This window comes from Aptenodytes forsteri, unplaced genomic scaffold, assembly GCF_000699145.1.
Source record: "Aptenodytes forsteri isolate BGI_AS27 unplaced genomic scaffold, ASM69914v1 Scaffold71, whole genome shotgun sequence".
Classification (NCBI taxonomy): Eukaryota; Metazoa; Chordata; class Aves; order Sphenisciformes; family Spheniscidae; genus Aptenodytes; species Aptenodytes forsteri.
The window spans coordinates 513,627-540,245 of NW_008795923.1; the positions used below are offsets into that span (position 1 = coordinate 513,627).

The 26,619-nt window shown below is 37.9% G+C and overlaps 1 protein-coding gene across 1 annotated transcript in view; it reads right to left on the reverse strand.

Moving 5' to 3' along the window:
* The window catches only part of TMTC2 (transmembrane and tetratricopeptide repeat containing 2), a 188,273-nt gene that overhangs the window by 92,372 nt on the left and 69,282 nt on the right, over positions 1–26,619 (reverse strand). The window contains 1 exon segment of the mRNA XM_019473561.1: positions 18,945–19,773. Within this exon segment, the coding sequence (XP_019329106.1) occupies positions 18,945–19,773 (829 nt within the window).

A 26,619-nucleotide genomic window follows, 5' to 3' on the forward strand; every position in this document is an offset into this window, starting at 1 on the left:
AATCCATAAAAATCAAAGAAATCCAAAAAAAACCCCCCCCCCCCTTTTTTTTTTTTTTTTTTAAAAACTCATTTGTGAAAACACACTCTGATGTTGCTTCTGCAGTACACGACCATCCAATTTCCTGCAGTTGTATGTCGCATATATATCTGTAGCTACTTTTGTTTTCACTCTGATCTTCCATAACATAGCATTACATCTAATGACCATTTGGACTACTGATAACAATTTCCTGCTATATAGTTACTTGCTCCCAACCACTTTGAAGCTCAGTAAATGAAAGGACGTATAAAAGAATGATTCGATTCATCTTTTCATCCGTTAGACTAGAAAAACCCTATTAACACTGTTAAATGTAGTAGTTTCTCCTCTAGACTTCATTTCATGCTGTACGCTCTATTATTTATCTGAGTTAACATAATTTATAAGACAGTACTTTATTTTACATTCTGCAAAATAACCTGAGTCAAGTTTTTAATATCAATCAATATTTAATCTGCATTTTCATTTGAAATGTATCCCATTTAGACTTTTGTCTAAACTTGTAAAACTGCAAATGATTAATTTAACTTAATGTGATACACTAGAAGAAGTGATAGTAGCAGAAAATAGCAAACATAAAACACAATAATCTCACAATTTATCATTAAAAGAAACATGAAAACCAAGGTCTTTTTACTTCCCCAAACTATAAAAGCTTGGTATAAATCTTCACATCTATTTAAAAACAGAATTAGTTAGATGAATGACCTAGTTCTGGCAGGAGATGAAGCTACATGGAACATTTTATAGAATAAATGCTTATTTGTAGAGATCATACTCATAGCCCCAGAAGTTACAAACAGCTGTTATCTGCAGCAACCATATCCTCTTGGTCATTGGTATATGAGGGACAGAAAAAGAGGATGGTCTACACGGAAAAGAGGCTACATTAGCTACTCAGGGAACTTCACTCCTTTTTGGTCTTAAGTAGTGCAACTAACCTTAGGAAGAACAAAGAATTTCAATTATTAACTACATCTCTGGCATCCAGTTCCTCAATCCATATCTCAAGACAAATTTCTCCTGCAAAACTGTAACAACATTGGTTCAACTATGTGCACATTCACAAATAGAAACAAAATTATAGCTGGTCATGAAGCCACACCCCAATTAAAAACATACACTAAAACAAACTCCAACTAAATTTCAGCACTCAACTATTTTCCAGTTTTAAATTTTCTAATTTAATATTCAGAAGATGGTAAAGTATTTATATGTATATATATATACATACATATATATACACACACATTATATATATATGTGTGTGTATATATATATGTATGTATATATACATACCACAATTTAATCTTTAATTACAAATTCAATTTTTCCCTTATTGGAGACCCTATTCAGCACCAGAGAAAAAGCAAGCTGTGAATGAAACAGCTTTGTAATATTTACTTTTTGCCTGCTGCTTAATTCCCTGTGCACCAACAACGAGACCAAAATAGTCCCAGGTCTTTTAGAAATAATATTCCATCATAGCATGGGAACAAAGGTAACATTCATATATCTCACACACCTACAAAACAGTCAATCCATTCAAATTTTACTTCATTGCCTACTTTTCCATAGATCATACTCGATATAAATGGGCATATTAAAAATTAAATCCATTTCATCATCTTGTATCCTAAGCCAATTATAAACTAAAAGATTTCCTAAAGGTTTAGAATTCCTATGGTAGTTACATTTCTTTGCAGGAAAACGGAACATTTTAAAGGGGTTTTGTTGCTGTTGTTGCTTTTAAATAGCAGGAAAAATTACGTAGCACTAAGTAGGAAAATAAACAATGGTTTAAGTGTTATCATTTTGGCCATATCAAACTAGATTTCTATTAAACTTTAAAGATTACATTTATGCCACCTTGCAGTGAGAGTAGGTCAAGTTCTCAGGCATTTAATTGCTTTCAAAATGAAAATGAATATGACAAATTTCAGCTTCAAATTTAACATGATTAATTTCTCAACTATCTCATTGAAACTGAGGATTAAGATTTTAAAAGCCTGAAAAATACCAGGTTGGCATATTAAACCTTCTTTAAGCACCTTCATTCTGGAAGAGAGCAAGACAAACCACAGTGAAGCAGGAACAATGTTGTCCAATCTAATCTGCCTGGATTTAAGAAGTACATCCTACTAAAGACAACAGCTGAAATTTCAGCTTGCAATTGAATTATGAAAACAAATGAGACATGGAAATGAATGTGTGCAAATATCTTCATTTAAATCAATCTTTCCCTTTCTACTGAATCAAGGATCATGCTATGCTATTCAGTGAAATGGAAATAACAAAGCAACAAAGTTAAGTATCAGAGAAAAGCACTCAGATGGTGTAAAAGCATGTGTGTTGATTACTTGATCCAATAGTTTGCTTTAAAAAAAAAATACATAAAATCACAAATCATTAACAAAGATAACACAAAGTATTAAAGGAGGATTCTCCTTCCTACCTGTCACCCCTATATAATCCACGAAAAATTAGATAATAATAAAATCTATTTGGAAACTCTCTACCTGTTAACATATCTGTTGTCAAAACACCTCTGTTGAAACATGGAGAGGAAAAAAATCCAAATAAAATCCTCTATTAAATCACTAACATACAACCAGGTAAAGTTTTAAAAATAATAATAATAAGCAAAGAAAAGGAATAAGTTGTCTTTCCCAGTATGTTATGCCAGGGGGCAAACACTGCCTTTTGTAAACCTTACCAGGAGCAAACATACTTGAAAACTGATGAAATGAAATGTAGGACTCAAAGTTTAAAAAACTGATACACAACATTCACAATTTACATCAACAAATTACTGAAGTTTTGTAATACTGTTCTCACCTTAAACTATCAGACTTATTCACAAAATTGAAGTTAAAACACAGATTGATGAATGCATCAAAAAACGTGAACTGGATTATTACTTGAGTGAAACAAACTAGTTGAACAAAGACTGAAGTATTTAGGGAACAGCCAAGTCATTTGTAATCAACTTGTCAGCAGTTCCAAACCAGCAACTTCAGTTCACAGAAAAATGCACATCAAGCCAAGAAAACTTCTACAGAGCTTTACAGGTATTTGTGCATTATTTACTATTCTTTAGCTTGTGAAATTAATAATAGCAGTTCCAGGTTGCATTCCCTCTCTTTACAATCCTTCTGCATTTCTCCTGACTCATCTATGAAAAAGAAGTGAATGCATAACAATTATCATTTCTATTTTTTCATAAACAGAGTTTAGGGATGAAGAGATGCTGGTCCAGAAAAAAACCCTTTTTTTTCTTTTTTTTTTTTTTAATTGCAATGACATCTGTTTTTTGGAAGTTCTGCAAGAGGTCTATTGTTCTCTATTATCACAATTGCATTTATGCTCCCATGTAACAGGCGTGAAAAAGACGGTCCTGAGCAGCATTTATGATAAGGGACACTAACACAAGAATCTCAATGCAGAGGGAGTTCAGAAACTGAATCCTTGATTGTAAAAAACCACTAGCACAGCAGAAATACCGAATCTGATATTTGAACAAGCAACCCGTTTCAGAGCAGTAACAATTTCTTTAGCAACGTAAATACTTCCATGATCCCATTACAGAGGGGGGACAGGATAAGTAATTTTTTAAAAAAAAAAAAAGTATCTGTCCTACTTCAAAGTAAAAAAAAAAGTTTATAAATTCCTTTCATGTTCAATTTCACTAGAGAAACAGCATTTGCCTTTTTTGTTAATTCTGAGTAGTACTGATCTCTCTCTTCCCTTTTGGAAAGAAAGCCTACCTCCCACATATGGTAAAGGACAAGAGCAAGCATGACCAAGAACATAACAACCAACCCACTTAACTTATGTAAAACCCCTTAAAGAGCAAATATGTGCAATTTTGAAAAATATCCCACAATTCCAAACTACATGAAAAGGTGATAAGAGAAAGTATTTTTGAGTCTAACTCCTAAAGGAGTTAAATGAAATAGGCTTTTACCTGACAGGCTTTTGAAGAAAAGCCCTCCAAATAAAAGAATGGGAGGAGAGAGGTATCATTGTACCCCTGCCAAAAATGGGGTGGAAGGAGAACTATGGTGATTATCAACACAGTTATCAATACTTTAGAGGTGTTTTTACTTTGTAAAAGTAATGTTGATTGATATAAAAACATGCCACATCAGGTTGATGAACAGTGCAGCTCCTTCCATATTCCCCCTAAACCATCAGTAATCTGAACTTCATGAAAAAGTTATTTCTGCTCCTCTGTTTACTTTGCAGACATTAGATTTCCAAGCTCACCAAAGATGATTAAGCATGTGGGCCCAACAGCTGCTGTAAAGCTCCAAAGAAGCATCCTTCTCAAAACCTGTTGAAATTCCTAGCCATTATCATTGGTAAGACATTTATTTGGATAATAACAGAAGGGTGAGAATTCTAATTTTACTTTTCTTAAACACCTTCTTCTGTTTCCAAATACTGTCCAAAAGGATTTTCCATTTGTTTCTCTTCCCTTCCAAGGCTTACAAGTCAATTAGAAGTAAGATATGCACATTTTATATAAATCAATTCTTCGGTACAGCACACTACATAATCTCCTTTTGGTCACAGCATTTATTTCAATATATTTATTCAATCTTTATTTCAATATTTGAAATTTGCATTACAGTTGGTGCAAAGTTTTATGTTTTCTTTTGTTACAAACTTGTTGAGTAAGAAAATCAGAGGGAAACAGGTTGGAACAGTATGACAAAATTTAAAACATTACAAGGAGGAAACGGTACTAATTACGCTTCCCACTTTGAGATGTTGTGAAGTCTTCCAAGAATTTATATCACAGTATGACTTATTTTCAGCGGGTTTTTTTCCTGAAATCAGTCACTTAAGTAGTTATCAGTGTAATGGAATCAAATTTGAAAGAACTAAAATAACTTTATGGAAAACTAGGAGTTTTTACTACTTTCCAGGTGATGCTTCTGATAAAGTGACAAAAATAGCATGGGGAAGATGCCCTTGGCCTTGACCACACTGTGTGTATTAAAGGGTGTCAGTTTACATGGAGCTGTCACTATAAAAGGTTTGATGAACACTAAAGTAACTTCTAAAAGTTTGGAGCATAAAATAAAACCAAAACCGAAAAGAAATAACCTCTTCTCTTCTGCTATTAACTTTTATGTGGACTTAATTCCTGGAGCACAACAATCCAGGTTTCCAGTTTAGGACATTTTTTTTTTTTTTCTTTTTACCACCTGTTTTTAACACTTCTTCATTTTGCACTATAAATTACCACTTTACAGCTATCAGTATGGAAGTCCTGAATTACAAGTATTCACATTGCCACCTCACCCTGTGACAGTATCACCACAATGCAGGCAGAGTCAAGTGCAACAGCATGTTGTGAATCTCTCAGCTCTATGGTAAAGGGGAGCAAACAGAATATTGAATATTCTTGGAACTTTCACTAAGTATGTTTTTCTATTCATTCTTAGCACCTACACTGAATATTTCTAGATCAGATATTTTATGAACCAAATTGTTCATTTTACCACCTATCTGAAGCTCCACATTAACAGCTGAAAGCCACGCATTGCCTTACAGAGAGCACTAGACCACTGCTAAGGTTACAGACTATTCAAAAATTAGAGAATTTTGCGGAACAATGCTGACAGCAGAGGATGCCTCAGTAAAAATAAACTTAATGTAGTATGTGGCTTGCATAGAAAAAAAATTTCTTTTTCTTATGTTCTTCAAGTTTATACCTTTAAAACAGATACACTCCTGACATCAGATTCAGCTCCCTCCTCCTGAAATTACAGGTGCTAAACTGGGAATTAAAAGAGGTATATTCTGTTCCCAGCTCTGTCGTTGGTCTGTTGTTCAGATCTGTTGTTCAGGAGGCTTCACCTCCTGATGCCTTTCTATTTGTATTCTTGACATTTGTTACTCACCCATTAATTGCAAGTTTTTTCTGCCAAGGACTGTGTCTCACTATGGCTTTGCACAGTGTCTACTATAACAATGCAGCTAGACACTAATGGAACATAAATGCATGATAACGTTTGGAGGAACGAAGTAAAGGAAGAAGAGGAAGCGTTCTTGCAATACAGAAGAGAGATGTAAGGAACATTTCCCCATATAATTAGTATTCTCACAAAATGAGGGCCAAGAAAACTAAGTTACTGACAGTTCAAACATTGTGGGAACACTGATATTTGTGCATGCATTTTATATTTTGATCTATGTTCTTAACTTCTGTTAAAGGGTCATCCTTCCTAAAACACATTTGGGAGCAGACAAAGCTTGCGTTTGGTTAAAATAAAAATAAAATTAAAAAAAAGAAGCTGTAAAATCTGACATTCCTTTGAGTCTTTTGAGGACTTCTGAGCATGGTCTACTTCATGAGAAATAAGTTGAAACATTAAGACCAATGTTTGTAAATGGAAAATTCATCCTACTGGACAAAAAAAAAAAGGCTGAGATTTGCAACAGAGGTGAATAAGTTTCCAATATCCAAATATTCCAAATTACCTTTGTTGGGTAACGCATGAAGAAAGAGCACAGCACTAGTTATATCATTCACATTTAAAAGGTTATAACCATAGCTATAAAGAACAACATCTTTTCGTCCTTGTCGAAAGGTTAAATTCATCAGCAGCTTGTGGCTTTTTCCTTTCAAGGGTACTACTTGATAAAGCAGAGTGGTGCTCCAGTCTTTAGCATTCACATTTCATCAGGCAATCACTTTTTCTAGAGGGGGAAAGAGTTTCATGAACAGAGGCACGATAGGTTTCCCCAATAAAAATTCTGAAAGCTCAGCTGCACGCTCAAAAAAAAGGCAACGAAGAGAGCTCAACATTTTAAATATTTTTTCTACAATACAGACCCACTATCTCTCACAACGATATTCAGAAGATCAATTAGATCATGTTTGTTAAGTGGTTTGAGAACAGAAAAGTTCATGTAAATGCTAAAAGTTACTACTTTGAAAGCGGAACAGGTTTTGCATAAGTTCTGCATTATGGTTTGTACAAGGTATTTATATTTTTCCTATTATTCCAAAGAAATTATGATTTTATTTTCAAAATGTCATAAATTCATTCATATCATTTGCAATAATTTTCCTCTAAAAACTTCACTTGTTAATAGACGCATTTTGATCAAGTTACCTCATTTTGCTAACTCAACAGCAAAAGTGCCCTGTTTCTTGTTTCCTAAAGGGATAAATGGTTTCTATATACCCATAATTTATGAGTTTAATCTACTTTATACATTGATTTTCTTTTTATATCAGTGGGTATGTGGTAATGTTGAGACAGACTGTATTAGAGATTTACCACCTCCTAACTTTTATATATTAGTCTTCTTTTTATTAAGAAAGAGTGTTATTTATATCATTTGTTCAACACTTCATTTGTTGATCAATTCCAGGGCTTTTGGAATGACAGCAGGTGAAAGAAAAACATAATTGAAAACTATGCAGAGCTCTGAAAGCTATCCAACACCATGTCAGCATGGGTACTGAACCAACTGACTTTTGGCAGGCAGTGCTTCAGTTTTGTTTCTTAGTTTTGAAACGCTGATGCAAATGGCTATGAATGCATGAAACTCTCTACTATGTTCAGCATCACTGCCCGATATACCCGTTCCACTTGCTATGTTACAGAAAATTAACTTTTCCTCCTCAAAGGATAGCACAGTGGCTCTGTCAGCTCAATGAACCTGAGAGATGAGACTGAGCAGCTGGTAAAGTGTTCTTAGGCTTCACCAATTACTCTGTATAGTCTAGAGTATGGACTCCTCATTCTTCCTAGGACATACTTGCAGATTTTGGTAATCCAATTAGCTTTAATGAACCTAATCTCAAGCGTGTGAGAGCTCCACAATCTGGCTGAATAGTAAATATCACATTAACAGAGTCTTTAGCGAGCACCCAGAATAAAGCAAGCCACCAAAGAAAAATGATAGGTATATTCACGTACTCCTCCTTCTTGCTAGACACCCTGATTCACCAGACGTGACAGACTACTGTGTGAAGAAATTCTTGCCAGTACTTCCGTTTGAGGTGCCACAGGATCAAATAACACTTCCTTACTGCTTTTAGTTATGTATGAACAATGTAAAATATTTTCAGGGTAACATTATAGAAACTCTTAACAGCATAGCCCTCGCTCAGTACTAGTCAACAGACAAGTTCAGGAAGAAACATGCTTCCCAGCCACTCATCTCTCAGATGGAGGTACCATCTCACATCTCCCAGGAGCTGCCTCAGTGCAGCCAGCGTGCTACATGGACAGTCCTTCCACTTCTCCCACAAAAGAAAGACAATAGTCTAGACAAAGCTGTCCTGTAAACCAAATTCAGCCCATAAAGCCACTGCTCATACTGCAGAACCTCTAAAAAGATTCAAACTAGAAATCACAATCTCACTGCAACTTTGTAGGTATTCTTTATAAAAAAAACCAAACAAACACAACACCAACACACACATTGTTCTGGATACATCCTCCCATTTCCCAATCTTTGTACAATTCAGTTTTGTTTAATGTTGCAACTCTGACGAAGATACCCTGATTAAGCTAAAAGTACTGCAAGACCACGGACTTGTTAACGATACAATAGCTTTCTACCTTCCAAGCTGTGCTGGCACACCCCAACACATCAGGAAATAGCTTTTCATGTGACAGAAAGGTAATAACAAAAGACTGATAGATTACATTTTATTTCAATGGAAATCCCATTGTCAAAGGTGATAGCTGCTGGAGGTTAGTTCAGGGGAGTGTTTCATGACACAGCGGCTCTGGTGAAATTACCATTTTAAGGAATTCCTGCACCTACCACCCTCCAGTCCATTCAGTTCTGCTACCTTGTCCCTCATGCTAAAATGATTTTTGGGAAGGCTATGGTATGAATCAAACAAATAAACTGATCCAGGTTAGGGGGCAAAAAAAAAAAAAAAAAGAGAAAAGGCAGATCACAGTATCGTTAACATCTAATCTAGTCACTGTTCTGATTCATAGCAGAGCCCAATCACACCTTTGTTTGCACAGCTTTATCAGCTATGCCTGCACTGCAAGCGTGTGAACACTGTAAGCCATTACTGTCATAAAGTTCCCATATCACGAAACTTCACAAGGGTCAGGAACCAAGCAGTGAACAGCACTGACACAAAACTCTCATAAGGAAATGTATTTTGTAGAGGCGATGGACTCAAATCATTCAAGAAAGCGAGAAGAGGCCAGAGCAGCAGAAAAATACAAGTGGAAGAGGAGAACTCTGGGTGTCTCAGACACCTCAGGATTAACCCTGAGGAACTCTTCAGAGCACCAAACTGACTCAGGCAAGGAGGTCACCATGTCCTAAATCTGTCAAATTATGCAACTTTTTAAACAGCAGGCATGGTTCTAAAAAAAAATTATCTACGATATATTTCAAAAGCATCACTTATGGCCCGAGTGGTGAACTGTAAGCTAGCCTCCCGCAGAAATGCAAGGGTGCACTTAACTGACTGAAATGACAGCCCTGGTCCTCAAAGCTAAAAGTAGATGGATCATGTTGGCTCCTTTCCAGGAAAGGGTAACAGAGAGGACAGTGTCCTGGAAACGTGCCAGAGGAGCCACGGGGCAGGGGGGCAAATCAGCGCTAGGGTTTGTCAAAGCAAGAGAATTGTCACAGGGCTCAGACGAGGTATGTCAGACTTGGAAAAGGCAAATTAGTGCATATCCAGGAAGCAGGCTTTTCATGGCAGTTAAGTTGTATGGTTTTGTTTGTTTTGTTTTAAATCACTTATTAAGGCAAGACAGAGCCTGTGAAGCTTTGCCAGCCAATGCATATCCACACTGGTATGGAAATATAGGTGGCAGGGAAGAAGATGGGGCATAAAATTACTTTCTCCATCTTTTGCCAGCAGTGAAACTGAAGATACTAAAATGATTAACTAGCATCTTTAATATTTCATATTCCAAATATCTTCTGTGTTCTAAGAACTGAAAGAAAAGTTCAGTGCGCTAGAGCATCCAAGCAAAAAGAAGGAAAGGACATCGAGCACTCAGTCCCCCTATTTTGTGATCTTTTCTGTAATTTAAAACACAACTATGTGCAAGCCTTTTGCGCACACTATAATTGCATCAGCCATCATTTAATTTTTGCATGTGTGAGGGCTGGCAATGATGACAGTCCAAGCTTGAGTGTTAATAAAACTCCCTGTTACAAAGGAAGGGTACTGGAAATCTTAATGAAATATTTTGTATTTATCTATCTACACTGGGATTTTACACTGCCAGAAGAGGTATAAAGAGGCATGTGTGTAAATTACGGTCCTGTCCACATTAAAGGTTAGTTTCTCTACCAGATTTATGTAATGGGACCTCAGGGTGTACTGGTATGAAATCCATTACGGATAGGCAAATGAGACATGTAACCCATGGTGAAAATCAGTATGTAAAGAAAAGCTTTTCACAGTTGATATATTTTGAAAAAAGGTAAAATAATGAAATAATTGGAGGACTATCTCATGCATTTAAACAAACATGCTCAGTTTGAGAACCAATCTGGATAATCTTGTTTTCCTCTTATTAATAGTAACTCTTTCCATCCAAAAAAATCATGCTAGTTCCATAGAACACAAGAATATGAACCGAAGGCCTGACTTTTAATCGAACTCGAAAATAAAATCTATCGTTTTCTGGCAAAGAAAGTACTGAACTTAATCCATTTCACTTGATATGCTACAAAAACCATCTTGCCAAAGCTAATCCCTCATTGACCAGAGGTGGGGTTTTTTTGCACTCTAGTTTTTAGCACAGATGAGTTTGTCAAACGATTTTGCAGAGCACCTCAGGAAAGGCGGGGGAAGAAATAACAGTCTGATGAGTCCATGTCTCAAAACAGGGTAATAGAGTCCATGTCTCAAAATCGTTTATTTCTTTAAATTCTTAGTATATGCAAAGGGAAAAAAAGTCTAGCTAGTAGTTAATAACAGATTCTCTTCCTATCCCCCTGCTATTTAGGATTCACAGATTAGAGATGCTGTTGGACTGCATTCAAGGGAAAAAAAAATTAGTATCCTTGTTTCCAGTCCTCTCTATATATAAAGGAAGAATATCGGGCTTTCTGGTATCCTGCTGAAGAAGAAGCAGATATCCCACAGTGACTTGGGTTTCAAAGGAAATTACAGCACTACTGAAGAACTGAGAGAGAGAACACTGTCACTGGAGAATAAATTCAGACTTTGAACTGAAGTGTAAACCACTTTCCTTGGGCTCTCCAACATATTTAGCATAACCAGACTCTTTTGCTGAGGCTGGACTGCCTGTGGGATGCTCAAATGCTCTAGGTAACTATGGCTGTTTCCCAAACAACTTACTAACGGACATTTCTTCTACACTTTCTAATCATCCAGGGCAGCAATACCACCTATTTAGAGCCCTACACTATTTTCAGAGAATAGTCTTTTTATTTAACTTTCAAACAATTCTATGCGGTTCACTTACTAGTTGAGCTTTCTCTTTTAAAGCTGTTAGGAGCGGCAGATAGAAAAAGTATTTCCTATTTATTTCAAGAAATCTGAAGTATCCTATACAACAGTTTTCCTTCAAATTCTGCCATTTTTGTTATAAAAAAGACACCAAATTTACCATGGTATATCCTATCAAATAACAGGCTTATATAGCCATATAAATTTATATATTACTAATTATATTTCTAATATATAATTATAACCTTTGAATTTTTTACTTATATAAGATCATTTCATTATCGAGTGCATTTCCCCAGACAGTAGCTGTTATAAGGGTTACTTCTGATGGTTAGAAACATTTTACAACACTGACAGAAGGTATATTACCTTTACAGTAATTTCTTCTTAAAAGAATAGCCAAACTTAAGTTTCTGACCAAAGTTGAAAATAATAACAGAAGTCAAGGAAAATATCCATGCAACATTTAGTCAAAAGATTAAGTACCGGAAAGTTCTGGTGAAGGTGTTGGGAAGACTGACGATTAGTTGGTGCTAAGTTTCTCTGACAATTACTTTTTAAAAAGTTGACTAAAAAGTATGCCAAGAATCACTGTAACGACTATGTATCCTGATATTTATTTAGCAACCAGCTTAGAAGGTGTATTATACTGTCATAAATGTGGAGAGGTTTTAATACAATAATGAATCATCAAAATTTAAAAAAAAAGATCCAATGTCTAATGAAAATACGTAGTATGAGTTCCATTCCAGAGGGAAAAATTGAGATTAAAGTGGCTTGTTCAAAGGCTAAAGAAGAGCTCATTAGCAAACCTAGAACAAACTCGTGAATACCTAATTCCAGATGCTATGCTCGTATCACTGATATTTCTTAACAGTGATACTATGCAAAACTTCTATGCATAATTATTAGCAGGTTTTATATTTTTAAAATCTGCTGGTTTATGGCAATCTGTGCACTGAAATTACTTTCTTTCTTAAGCCTTCTTTTTCAAAAACAGCATTTTCCATTCACTGCAATATTATACCACTTTTAGAGTGATTTTATTATTATTGAAGTGAAATGAACCAAAGGAGCAAGAAATAATTACTGTGCAGAGAGATATTTTGGGCTATTGGCCCAAAGATGAGTTGGAGTTTTACTGCCAAGTTGCGTATAAAAAAAGAATATATGCACCAAAACATTGAAATGCAATCCCAAATGCTCAAAGTATTTTTAAATGCCCAATGTGGTGTTTGTTAAAAAACACACTACTCTGTTTAGGAGGCACAAAAAAAGCGTGGTGAACAACTAGCTGTGTGCCAGAGCACTAGCTATCGAAAACAAAACTCTAAAGGTAGTACAAGAGAACCCAGCTTCTTGTCAGCAAAATGTAAGCTCTTAATAATAAGCATATTCAAAGAATGCCATACCTGAAAATATTTCTTCTCCTTTTGTCTCCAGTCATCACTAGTGATACAAAAATATTAATAATCATGGAAAGTACTGGTTTATTGCATCCTTTTTGTTTGAGGGAAATATGGGTTCTTTACCTAGTTTATTACAAGGTATTGTAACTACTTTTCCTCGCTGCACTATTAGTTGGTATTTTCATTGTCTGCTGAAGAAGGGACCTCTTACTGACAGCTACTGTTAGCAAGAAATTATTTCCTAAGAGTGGATAAGGATAACAGCAGCAAGCTGTCCAATCAGATGGAAACAGCTTCTAGTATTTACTTCTACCCAAGTGCACAGAACTAGAGCATACAATCTCTACAATGACAGGCATGGATTTTTTTCTCTCTTTTTTTTTTTTTTTTAATCAGAGGAGCAACTCTTGGGTAAGAACAAATTTGGGTGCCTTTTTAACGATAACAAATTTATGTAAATGGAACAAAACTAACTCACATGATTTTTTTTTCCCCTACGCTAATGCTTTAAATAGTTCATATAGCAAATACATTTGCTTGCTGCATTAGTAATAGTAAAATAAAGAGGAAATTAACACTACAAACTCTTCAACACGGATAACAATGAAATTTGGGGTTTTAAAAAATACTAAAAACAAAGTATATTTTTTGCAGTTCAGATCAAAAGGCAAGTATTATGCTACATAAATGAGATTAAATAAGCTAAATTCTAAATTCAGCTTTAAGAATTCCTTCAATTTTATTTAGCAGATGGTACTAGCAAACTAAACAGTAAACTAATTACATAAAATGACTTTAAGACTATAAATGAAACAAAAATGCAATTGCTACTTTTTAATGACTGCTCAGATGAGCATACAGCTAGTCCATACATTGTTGTTCAACTAAGATGCTTCACAATCTGAACTTCATATTCGTATCTTGACATTCACATACACATACAGAAGCAGTCCTTACCAATCCTATGCTAAACTGATAAGGGGGAGGGAAAGAAAAAAACAAAAAATGTGGGGGGAAAAAAAAAAGAAAAAAGGTAAATATCCATTAAGTTCCAGGGAGTAAAACTGATCAAGGCTGAATGCTATGCCAAAGATGCCAAAAAAGCAAAGGAAGTTCTTTAAAACCTCTACAGGCATGAATATAGCAGAATGAGGCAGGAAGATCTCACAACCCTGTTGCAAAGGAAAAAGAAGAGAAAAGTAGGACAGGGAAAAGGAACGTTGTTCCAGAAGAGTATTTCAGTATTAGGATATCTTCTGAAAACATTAAGCAAAACTGAATGATTCACATTCATGAGAACTAGGAGTAGGAGGAAGAGTGGAAAGATAGAAGGAAAGAGGCTCTCTATATTCTTATGGAACAATTTCTATATTCTTCTCTGTCAACACCATGTCTTGGTCTTATTGCTGCCCACTGAGAACAACAGGGTAATTGATGTAAGAAGTAATATGCTAAGAACAGGATTTTTAACTCGAAGTAGGACTATAAGAGGTGATATTAATTTTAAACCACAGGTGATCTGAATGATTTTGCCAGAAAGAATTTTTCTTTTCTTTTTTTTTTTAGTCTTTGTGTCAATAACCTAGCAGGAACATCTAGGCAATTTGACTCCCACAGTAGAGTTTATTTGAACCAAGAAACTCAACCCTCTCACCCCAACTTTGTCTTCATGTAACAGATATTAAGGAATTTTTTTTTTTTTTTCCTGCAGAACTGAGTCAGGAAAGGAATGAATCACATATTCAAGTCCCACTGACCTGCCCAAGATGTGAACATATGATGTTTCATTAACACCACTACGTGATGGAACAATGACAAACATCTGAGCAACATACAGAACTGGTTCTGAAGCCAAAAGCTCTAATGCCAACTTAAACCAGTGCCATGTGCGAGATGGGTCATATCAGGCTGGGTATAGCACCACAATAATGTCGTAATACTGCTTTTGGAAGCAGCTTAGTATCTGTTTCTTGCTGTATGTTCCATTGCAGAAAGAGTAGTCACATATATGAATTTAGCAAGACTTGAACGCATGGTTAAAGTTAAGCACCCACTTGGTGTAGCAGGTCGACTAGTTCCAGGAAGGATCTTCAAAGCTTACTTACAAATGTCACAGCAAACACCAGGAGACTAAAATTTCATCAGTAAATATGACCAAGCAACTAATACCTCTGCAGCAGTCTAACTGTCTAAGCCTCTCTCTGTTATCTTCTACTTCTTTAATCAGTGCCTATAACAGTACAGCAAATATATCTGAACATCAAAGATCATTATGGTGTGGACTGCAAGGTACAAAATGGCCTGGAGGAAAAAGATTATGCTTTTTGAAGCCAACTTTTGGTGCTACAGAGAAAATTAGAGATAACAAGGCATAATGAGAACAATTATTTTGTGTGTCATTATAATTTTATATTAAACAGGAGGCAATCATCATCACAGAATGACTCCCAGTCTAATTGAAAAAGACATGACAGCTACCACCCATTTTTAACTTTTTTGTTTGTTTTTACATTTTGGGAGACTTCCTTCACTATAAAGGAACACTCAAATAATGTGAGCTGTTTTATATCAGTTGGGCTGCTCATTAAGTTGAAGGCAGCACAGAGAAACACTTGCACCTTTCTCTCCCTAGTGTCAAAACATGTATAGAGCCACTTCAGGATCCATAAACTACATTAATTAATCTTGCCTATTTTTCCCCCAAGTGCTGACAAACTGTAATGAGGCAAAGCTCAGATCACTTTAAAGGTATTTGAAATACTAGTCATAACCAAAACTGCAGATGAACAAGCCCAGTAACAGATGCAGCTAAGGCATTCCAAGTCCTCATTACGACTCCACCAGCTAAGGGCCGGCAGCTGCCTGCCACATAGCAAGGCAGCCAGGAAAGCCAGCACATGCAAGGTGGCTTGGAGGCAGCATCACCACCTTCTACTCACTTGACTCTCCCACGATGTATTTTGGGGTTTAAAAGATGAGCCATGCACCGTGCTTTTGAGTATTTTTTCCACTTTGTTAGTGGTTGACAAGAACAGCCTGGAGAAATGTAAATTGCAGAAAGGCTGTGGCTGTCTGTGGGGGTAGGGGCTTTCTCACCTGAGGCAGAATGCTACTTCTCTGCCTGCACTGCCTGGAAGGCGCCCATGAGGGGGCCAGAAGAAAGTGGTGGCAGGGCGCTGATTGCCCATTTCTTCACTGAGGATTGAAGATGGAGAAGCCGCTGAACAACTTTGCCTGCAAGTCCCACAGCAGCAGAGGAGACTACATTCTTACGCGTACTACAACGCAGAGGACCTGATTATAAACCATCACCATGTCAGACAACTCCATTTCTGAAGCAGTTCAGCTGCATTAGCACACAAATGCACCTGTACTAATAGCTTGCCTCTCAAATGACCTTACTAGTACAGCACATCAGCTCAATGCTGTCGCACAGCATCCAGCCGCAGAGTGGCTTTCATCCTGCTAGGCCAGAATACAGATGGATCTGGAACAAAACAGATCGGCTCCTTCCTTTAGCAAAACCGGTCTTTGCGGATTTCTACTTCTTTATCGGTTCCCACAGGGGGAGTTTTTGAAGGGATCCCTCTTTGCTTTTTAGCCTAGGACAGAAGCTCTTGTTCAGAAGCTCTTTGCAGGAGAAGAGAGGAAAAGCAGAACCGTAAGGGAAAATGATCCCGCCGCTCAAAAATGATGAGAAGTAAGAAAATACTCATGAGGAGAAACATCTGTGAGTCAAGGAAAACAGGAATGAGGAGTGGCAGCCTCTTCTTAACAGTCTAAAAGGAAAGAAAACACTTCTCCACTCTACCGTTTGACTGAGCAGTCTATTGTCTCGCTGTCTGAATAGCCTATTTATCACTAGCATTCATAAAACTAAAAAAAAGAGGCAAACAAAAATAAATTGTTTTTCCTACGTCAACCTCATTTAATTACTGAAGAGTAGTTTGAATTGTTGATCTCCTAGTGCTTTGGTGGGATTGGCAGCCAGTCTAGTCTAGTCAGGCTTGCCTGATTCTGTGAGAAATAGAAAATAAAATTAGCATAGTCAAAGCCAGGGATAATCTAGGAAGTATTCACAATAATGAATAGAGTTGGGTGACAGGTCGCTTTAGCCGGGAGTTTCTGATACCCAGCCTTGTTAGAATGTGTGTGGGCTAGTAAATATTCAGCAGAAGTTTAACAGGATATTTTAAGGAGATTTACAGTCAGCTCAGTCATGTCTATATCACCACACTGACATGCTGTCTTTGCTTTTGCATATCTTACAAGAAACCTAATGTTAGCTTATATGGCAAGAAACCAGACAATCATATATACGTAAGTCTGTGCATACTGAGATGTGTATGATGAAAATAGCTCGCCTTGTCTCCTGGGAGCATAATACCCAGTAGTCTAATTTCCAGACAACACTGCAGCCAATCTTACTATTGCACAAAAACTAGAATTATTTTTTTTTTAATCACAAAAACTGGCTCAAAGCAAGCAGACAACTATTAATACAGTCTGGGATATCTGGGGATCTCCACCAAGGACAAAAATGGAACATACATTAACTATTTAATCAAGTGCACACACACTCTTCTCTTTCTAAGGAATGCCAACGTTTTAATGCAAGCTTTACATCGTCACTAAACTGGTAAATCTCACAGCATCATATAATCACTCTGGGATGCTGTCTCGCTGTTCAGTTATTTCTCTTCATTTCTTGCCCTCCTGCACTAGTTTCGAAAAAAAGTAAAAGAAATGGGACGTGCTTGTTCACAGTTAACAAAGTCACTTACTGCAGTAACAAGTTTAATAATTTTACCTAGGGCGACAAAGCATGTGAAGAAGAGTTACAAGATCAGACTGACAATTGGCAAGCTACTATAATGCTGCTTTGCAAGGCACCTTATCTGCCAAATCTACTTTTTCACTCCCTATCAGCTCACAGTAACACCTGCATTTGCCTCTTACTATCACAGCTTTTAGACTATGGCATGATACAACTGTCTAACCAAGAAGCATACCTCTATCAGCAGATGACTTTGCATCATATAATGGGCTTCTGAGCAGAGAACTGGAAAAACTCAAATGCAATATGTTCAAGCACTATCAAATTTTTCTTTCACAGACAAGCAAAGTAATCAAGTCATCCCTTCTAACTTTTGATGAATTGTGAATAACGAAGGTTTAGACAATGCCTACATTGCACTCACAGGTGGTATTTTGACCGTCCTCATATAAACTTGCTCGTGTGCCAAAAGCAGTACAGCCAGGCAACATGGAGTTCAGGATCCCAGCTGGATCTGCCATATATGCTGAAACCACAGAGCCACAGCTAAACATTGTTACTGATCCCTAAACTAACCATTTTACTGCCTGTTTGGATGTTGTTTACACTAGCTGTAGTCACATTTCATTACGGCATAGATACAAGCTTTGAGAGAAGTAGCTGGGCAATGTTACGAATAGTTGACGTTTATACATTAACACGAAGGCATAAGTATTTCACAATAACTCGTTACAGTACTTGTATGCAGGAGGAACTACAGTCATTTCCTAGGCTGAATAATATGACCTCATTTCCTCATTTTTATTATGTAGTATTGACATTATTTGCATCAGATGAAATAAAAAAATAGCACCTCCCTGATGCTGTCCTTTACTATTTCTTATACTTTGCAGTCATAGAGAACAGAACATTTGGTGACCATTTGAAAAACCTTCATAAGGGTGATAGATACCAGACGCCAAATGGAAAATTACCAGGGTGGGGTCTGCAAAACTAAAAATGCATCTTTAATTCCAAAATGCAGAACTAGGATCAATGAAAAAGAAAGTATCCTCTTACCTTAGGATCTCATTTTCTCCATGTTAATGCCAAACCTGTAACACCTAATCAAAACACATTCCTGCTTTCCTCATTTTTTACTAATGTACATACTACTGCAACTTAAAAGGACATTTCCTGAAGTAACCTCTTTAGATACAGTTGATAAAATCAGACAATTCAAAGGCAAAGACAGATAGGAATAAATAAAACATTCACCATAAAGAGCAAAAATTACCTTTAGCAGGGTTTACTTTTATCCCTGATCTATACAGCATCTCCTCATTCTGCCAGTCCCCATTCCTGACAACAGTCTTGAGTCCATAGAAAACAATTAATGCAGCAGTGGAACAAAAAACCAAGTTCTTCAGAAAGCGCTTTTGGGCTTTGACATAAAGGGCCCTGACACCTACTGTAACCAGCAGGCAGAAGCCCATACTAGGAACATATAGCACACGCTCTGCTATTACAAAGCCAACATAGAAAAACAGGTTTGTGGCAGGAACAAAGGGCACTATTAACAAAGACAGAGACAGAATGACAATGTTCTCAGTTGAAGGAAGCTGCAGTTTCTGCATTTCATGCTTTTTTACACCATTCTCTTCTTTTGATGCAAAGCTTGACTTCACCTCCAGTGTCTTGTACTCCATCTCTGAGTGGCAGCTATGCCCATTAGCATTCTGCTTGCCATTCATTACAGTTTTCCCGTTGCATTCTCTCTCATTGCTGGAGCCCTTCAAGCTAAAGTAGGCAAGGAGGAGGAGTCCAGCATAGAAGGCCACAGTGTGTAGATTCCTCCAGTCGCTGACTGCTTTCAGAAGAGGCACGGCATCCATAGACCAGTCAAAGCTGAGGGTATCTGGGCACAGCAACAGCCAGAGGTTCTTGGTTGGCAGGTAAAAGAAGGTCAGCGTACGTGTGAGAAAACTGTCTGAGTCAGCTGCTGGATTGTCAGAATTGGAAAAACTTGGGGGCTTGTTGCCCATCCAGTATAAGCGGACACCCAGCAGTGCAGTCCCCCAGGAGGTCAATAAACCAATGCTGAAAAAGAGGGTCAAATTCTTTCTCTGGAAAAAAAAAAAAAAAAATCAGCATAAATCAACACCAGGTGTTTAATTCTGTAAATTATAAACAAAAGGAACAGAGAAATATCTGATACAACTTTTTTTTGGTAATGGAAACAAGCACTATAGATCTCGGTCTCTGACATTTGGATCACAATATGTTGGGGTATACTGTTGACCATAGACTAAAAGAACAGGCTCTTTCATTTATGCTATATCAAGCCTGTACCAGTCATGCCTTTAGAGATCTTAGGGCTGTCAGTCCTTGCTTAAGATTTAGTTGTGTAACCCTTTGAAAACTCTTTATTTTAAAGGGATTTATGGAACTTTACAATGGTTCCTACATAACCTCCCAAATGCTTTCTTTGCTCCTGGCTGTGGCCAAAACATCAGTTTGCTTTAACTAGATTTAAAGTTTAAAGAATGTTCCAGCTCCATTTTCCCTAATGAAAGTCTCTCCTAAGGTATTCCACCTGAGAAGCAAATAAACTTTCCAAGAAGGCAGAGAAGAAAACAGACACAGATTCCATGTTTAGGTCTTCCAGCTCCTACCTATTAACTACAGTGATCATTTGGAGCCTTCAGATCTGCCTACTACTGAAAGCCCCACTTCATTTTGCATCTCACAGCCAAACAATATGTTGGGTTTTTGCCTTCAAGCACACCATATTAAATAAGGGCTTTAAAACCTTTCACATCTTCACACCCATTTTAGTAATACAATGTGAAACATGCAGCTGCCTCCACCTACCCATGTTATCATGCTAGCGACTCAAAGAACTTCCACTTATTTATGGAATAAGTCAACAATTGCCAGCTGGAGCTGCTTGTTGGGTTCCCCCTCGCCACATCCAAAAGCGCTTACTTATTCAAATGCTTGCAGAAACATACCACTTCTGCCTAAATGAGAATCATATGACACCAAGTTGGGCGGGAGCGTTGATCTGCTCGAGGGTAGGAAGGCTCTGCAGAGGGACCTGGACAAGCTGGATCGATGGGCCCAGGCCAACTGTATGAGGTTCAACAAGGACAAGTGCCGGGTCCTGCACTTCGGCCACAACAACCCCATGCAGCGCTACAGGCTTGGGGAAGAGTGGCTGGAAAGCTGCCCGGCAGAGAAGGACCTGGGGGTGTTGGTCGACAGCCGGCTGAACATGAGCCGGCAGTGTGCCCAGGCGGCCAAGAAGGCCAACGGCATCCTGGCCTGTATCAGAAAGAGTGTGGCCAGCAGGAGTAGGGAAGTGATTGTCCCCCTGTACTCGGCCCTGGTGAGGCCGCACCTCAAATACTGTGTTCAGTTTTGGGCCCCTCACTACAAGAAGGACATCGAGGTGCTGGAGCGTGTGCAGAGAAGGGCAACGAGGCTGGTGAGGGGTCTGGAGAACAAGTCTTATGAGGAGCGGCTGAGGGAACTGGGGTTGTTTAGCCTGGAGAAAAGGAGGCTGAGGGGAGACCTCATTGCTCTCTACAACTACCTGAAAGGAGGCTGTAGTGAGGTGGGTGTCGGTCTCTTCTCCCAAGTAACTAGCGATAGGACGAGAGGAAATGGCCTCAAGTTGCGCCAGAGGAGGTTTAGATTGGATGTAAGGAAAAATTTCTTTACTGAAAGAGTGGTGAAACATTGGAACAGGCTGCCCAGGGAAGTGGTGGAGTCCCCATCCCTGGAGGTATTTAAAAGACGTGTAGATGAGGCGCTTAGGGACATGGTTTAGTGGACATGGTGGTGTTGGGTCGACGGTTGGACTCGATGATCTTAGAGGTCTTTTCCAACCTCAATGATTCTATGATTCTATGATTCTATAATCAGGAAGCAAGATTTTCTCACCTATTTCTAAGACTGATGAGCTTAAGTTCTGCTCTCAATTACACAGGCACCCTAAATGAAAGCTGTTTTGGATTACTCTCTCTTCGCAGAAGAATCTGTAAAAGCTAAAATATGTGTATTTTTATATTTCAATTTCTCAGATGCCTTTTGTAAGACAAGAAAAACTATTTGCCAAATAGCTCCAGATACAGTGTAAGCACTTTGATAATCTTTCCCCCATCATTACAAAAAATTATTTGTCAATAATTTTTCTTTTTATTAGGTCTGATTTCTTCCATCTCACACTACACATTCCTGGAATGGTTATTCAATGTTTCCTCAGTTATTCAGAAGCAGGACCTCACACTGGAATGTTTTATCTTATTTCTTTCAAACAGCTCGTTTTTCTCCTTTGCGGGGGGACTAGTCTCCCCCTGATATCATGAAATACAGATGATTGTGCTGCTCCATTTTCGGTCAATTATTAATAGTTTTCTACCATCAGGTTACCATTCCTGGAATGGTTATTCAATGTTTCCTCAGTTATTCAGAAGCAGGACCTCACACTGGAATGTTTTATCTTATTTCTTTCAAACAGCTCGTTTTTCTCCTTTGCGGGGGGACTAGTCTCCCCCTGATATCATGAAATACAGATGATTGTGCTGCTCCATTTTCGGTCAATTATTAATAGTTTTCTACCATCAGGTTACCGATGTTCCAGTAACAAGACATGGTCTAGTCATCATACTGTTTATCTCATGAAGAAATTTATTCCTTTTCACATTTCTGTAGAGTTTCTCCTTGTGAAGTTTAAAATATCTAATGGCAGTTAGATTAATTCATTCAATTTTGAGGTAATGTGGAAGAATTCAATGGAGGCATTAGTAGGGAACAAACAAACTTATAATGAGAATATTTACATACTTATATCAGAACCACCTAAAAAATGTTGGCACTTTTTATATATGAAGCAAAGCCTGAGTCCACATATTTCATTGGCCATATTAATTCCAGTTTGATTTATTAGCTTTTGTACATTTCTATATCCTGGAAAATCAACAATTTTTTGGTAATAAATCACTCAAACCCCACATCTACACTTTATGATGAATGTACTCCCTGGAAAGCCTACTGTAACAACGTACTTTTATTTGTAAGCTGGATAATACTTCGCAACTCATCTCAGACACTGTTTCATCCCTACCTGCCAGGACTGTTTAAATGCTTTTAACGTTATAAAGCTGTGTAAATTGGTTACCACCGAAACTCCCAACTAAGTTTATATTTGGAATAAAAAGATTATTCAGATTTCATGGATTTGCATGTATGCCCTCATAGTAAAACCTTATGTCCCTAGTTCAACTTGTCCTTCCATTCCCATCATATTTTGCTACATGAAAATTTTTCTGCCCACCCCTCTGGCTCAACTATTTTCAAACTCGTTTCCTTCAAACATGCACATAAACAACTCTCAAATGTTAAATGTGACCTTTTTTTGCTCTTTTTATTCACCCTTCTAGTCTCTTAAGAGGAGGCTGCTTAGACAGAAAGAGTCTGGGAAGTGGAAGATGGAATTTTTTATCCATTTGCTTGTTTGTTTTAATTAGAAATTCAGAGCAGGTCTTTGCTGGAAGGCTATATACCACTCAAAAGATTAAGACATCCCAAATACTAAGCAAGTGAAACTTTATTAACAGATGAGAAGTGAGCTTTCATGGATTGCTTAGACTGCTTTGTTATTTTAATACTTACTTAACAACTGGAAGAAAGTCTCCCTTCCTAAAGATCTAATGATTGCACTTTTCAATTAAATGCTGAGAAAGTTCACGTTACAAAGTTCTTTGACAAAACCGTGCTAGAGCAGATATGACATTCCTTGTGGATAATGAGGAGAAACCTGCTAAAAATTTTCAGATCGTCTTCATACATAGTAAAACAGCAACAATGAAAAGCTTGCCTCTTGCTCCTAGCCCTAGAATGCAAACAATCTGTACCTCAGAGCTAATCCATCCTCACTGCTGGAGTAACTATTTGCAGCCTCCCTTTTAAGCTTGAATATAAGATCTGTAAGGTCCAGATCCTCACACTTCTTGGTTCTACAAAGAACACAACATATCTATATATAGTATTGTGTTTCATGCTTTAACAATACTTTTAAAAAAAAAACAACATTTTACACCAGTGTCAAAAGAAATACCTAAGGATTCACTCATGGACTTCAGAGGTATCCTGGTAGGCAATTTTCCTAACCAGCCTATCACTTTATCATGCTGTAAAACAATAGTTAACTAGAGAAGGAGCTCTGGTGGATTCTTTAGCTTAATTAACTGGCTACAGGAGCAGAGTGCAAATATCATCTCGTTGCCTCAGGCAAAGATGGTTTGCATCCTTCCCCAGAAACTTTTTCAGACATGGGTCTTCTCAAAAGCCAGTAGCTTTACATCTTTTTAAAATTAACTACACATTAACTACAGCTACCAATAACCTGTGTAACACTGACGCGCCATTGTAAATTTTCAGATTTCAAAGGAGATCCTCCGGATTTAGTCTAAAACCAAAACTAAAATCCTTCCTAACACTTAAACTTCTGTCATAAAAACTTAAAGCAGGATGCTTTTTTTTTTCTTCTTTAAATCACACATAGATAGCACTGGCTCAGAAAGGCAATGACAGACTCATTCCCCTTTTTACCTCTCTCAACACTTGTGACTTTTGCACAGCTTTTACCCCTCTGTACTAATATAGTCAGAGATAATTAGAAAGATTTAGCTCATATTTTAATTTTACTTTCTTCCAGGCTTTGTATAGTGAACCAAAGGAAAAAAAAAACCTGGTTACAGCAATTTATTAAAATTAAATAATATAATCAGTTCTCCAGTAGACTTTTGCCTACAAATAAAGTGCTTTCAAAATGAACTCTGCTCGGACAAGCACTTTCACTAGCATCTCTTCCTCTGAGCCTCCTGACAGCCTGTGCTCCTTTGACTGTGTACACTTAGTGTAGCCCAGCAGCAGGAAGAGATCCTCTGTAATGCTTGGCAGAAAGGATTTGGATTACTATACTCATGAGTCCTAATCCAGCCCATCTGCCATATGTTTTGACACCCTCATAAATCCTCTAACCTTTCATAAGTAGTCATTTTCATCTAGGGAAAAAATGAGCACTGATTTAGATCAGATTTAACATCTCTCCTGCCTGCTAACAGTCAAGTACCACCACTGCAATTTTAGTGTTTGTGACTGCAGCAAGCTTTTTCATCTCCCTACCAAAATCCATCTGCATGACCCACCCACATTGCACATTTCCCTTGCATTAAATCCTAATTCCTCACTCCATTATACTGCTCTTAAATAAGGCACTGCAGCAGATTTCTTGATTGGGCAGCCCCTGCCAAAGCTCAGTCATCACCTAAGTGGTATCCAAAGTATTTTCAAAAGACACTATTCTTTTAACCTCACCTTGTCCATTTCACAAAGCAGAATTGAATACGGCACATGGTCAAGACAGTCCAGATATCAAAATCACCGGGGCTAACCACACACAAAATGTTATTTTTAGAATTCAGGAAATGCAGAAAAGAAAATGGATGTCACCAGGCATTACTCACAGGAGTTTCTTTTCCAACTTAGAGCTCCTTGAAAATATGTTGGCTTGAGAACTGGGGCTTCCCAAAGTAACAAAATGCTGCCAAATCACTAGACTGACAGTATCTTGTTTCCACGATAGGTAGAGGCTCCTGGATCAAAGCTCAGCCAAGTTTGAGCTGACCTAGAGTTCAAAACGTATCCACACCAGGGATGAAGCTAGTTGCCACAACCCCTGCTGGGTCACAGTATTGAGCTGGAAGTGGCCTTTACCGCTCCCTCTCCGCCTGCCCAGTTTAGCATGACCCACTAAACGAGGTTCACTCCTTTACATTGGTGATACAACAACAGTTGGCCCGAAGGTCTCTTTCTCCTCTGAGTTGGAACTCTGTCTATAGCTTATCCAATATTGTGGCCAACTGTACATATTAAATGACACTTACTTCTATTGTTGTGAACCCACACAATTCTTCCTCAACAAGGAAGTCAGTGCATTCATAAAACAGCTGAAGATTATGTGTACATATTGTTACTGTAATTAGCAAGTAGCACAAGCCAAGCAGTCTTTATTGCTGTTGACTTGCCTTACTAAAATTTAAATTGAGTTATAAATACTGGCATTTAAAAGTGCCCAAAGTCTTCCTCTAAAATCTTTAATTCTTTAATATGAATCTTTAAATTAAAAAAAAAAAATAAACCTCTAACCTCTCAGCTGAAAAAATAGTACTAAGGACTACAGGGGAAAAGATAAATTGCATTAAGAGCAGAAACTGTACGAATGACTGGAGGTAGTAAAAGGGCAGAAGGGACTACGTTAGCTTGATAAATATGTGAGCATGATCAGTGCAACAGAGAAGGCGCTCTCTGAAGATAAGTCTACACAGCCAAATGCAGCGTGACAATGGTGACGCTATGGATATCTACCCAGGGTTAATCCATTTATCTGCAGCAGCAAGATCTTAACACAGGAGGTTAGAAGCCCACTGGGACCAAAAGACATTCCTGAACTGCCAGACTGCTCAGGGATGCTGTCCAGCCCTACTGTTACCAGCACACAGGTTGATAGGTGGTCCAATAGTCATACCTGCATTTCATTTAAAAAGCATCATCTCATTTTGGTCCTGCACTTGGGTCACAACAACCCCATGCAATGCTATAGACTGGGGGAAGAGTGGCTGGAAAGCTGCCTGGTGGAAAAGGACCTGGGGGTGTTGGTCGACAGCCGGCTGAACATGAGCCGGCAGTGTGCCCAGGCGGCCAAGAAGGCCAATGGCATCCTGGCCTGTATCAGAAAGAGTGTGGCCAGCAGGAGGAGGGAAGTGATCGTGCCCCTGTACTCGGCCCTGGTGAGGCCGCACCTCGAATACTGTGTTCAGTTTCGGGCCCCTCACTACAAGAAAGACATTAAGGGGCTGGAGCGCATCCAAAGAAGGGCAACAAAGCTGGCAAAGGGTCTAGAG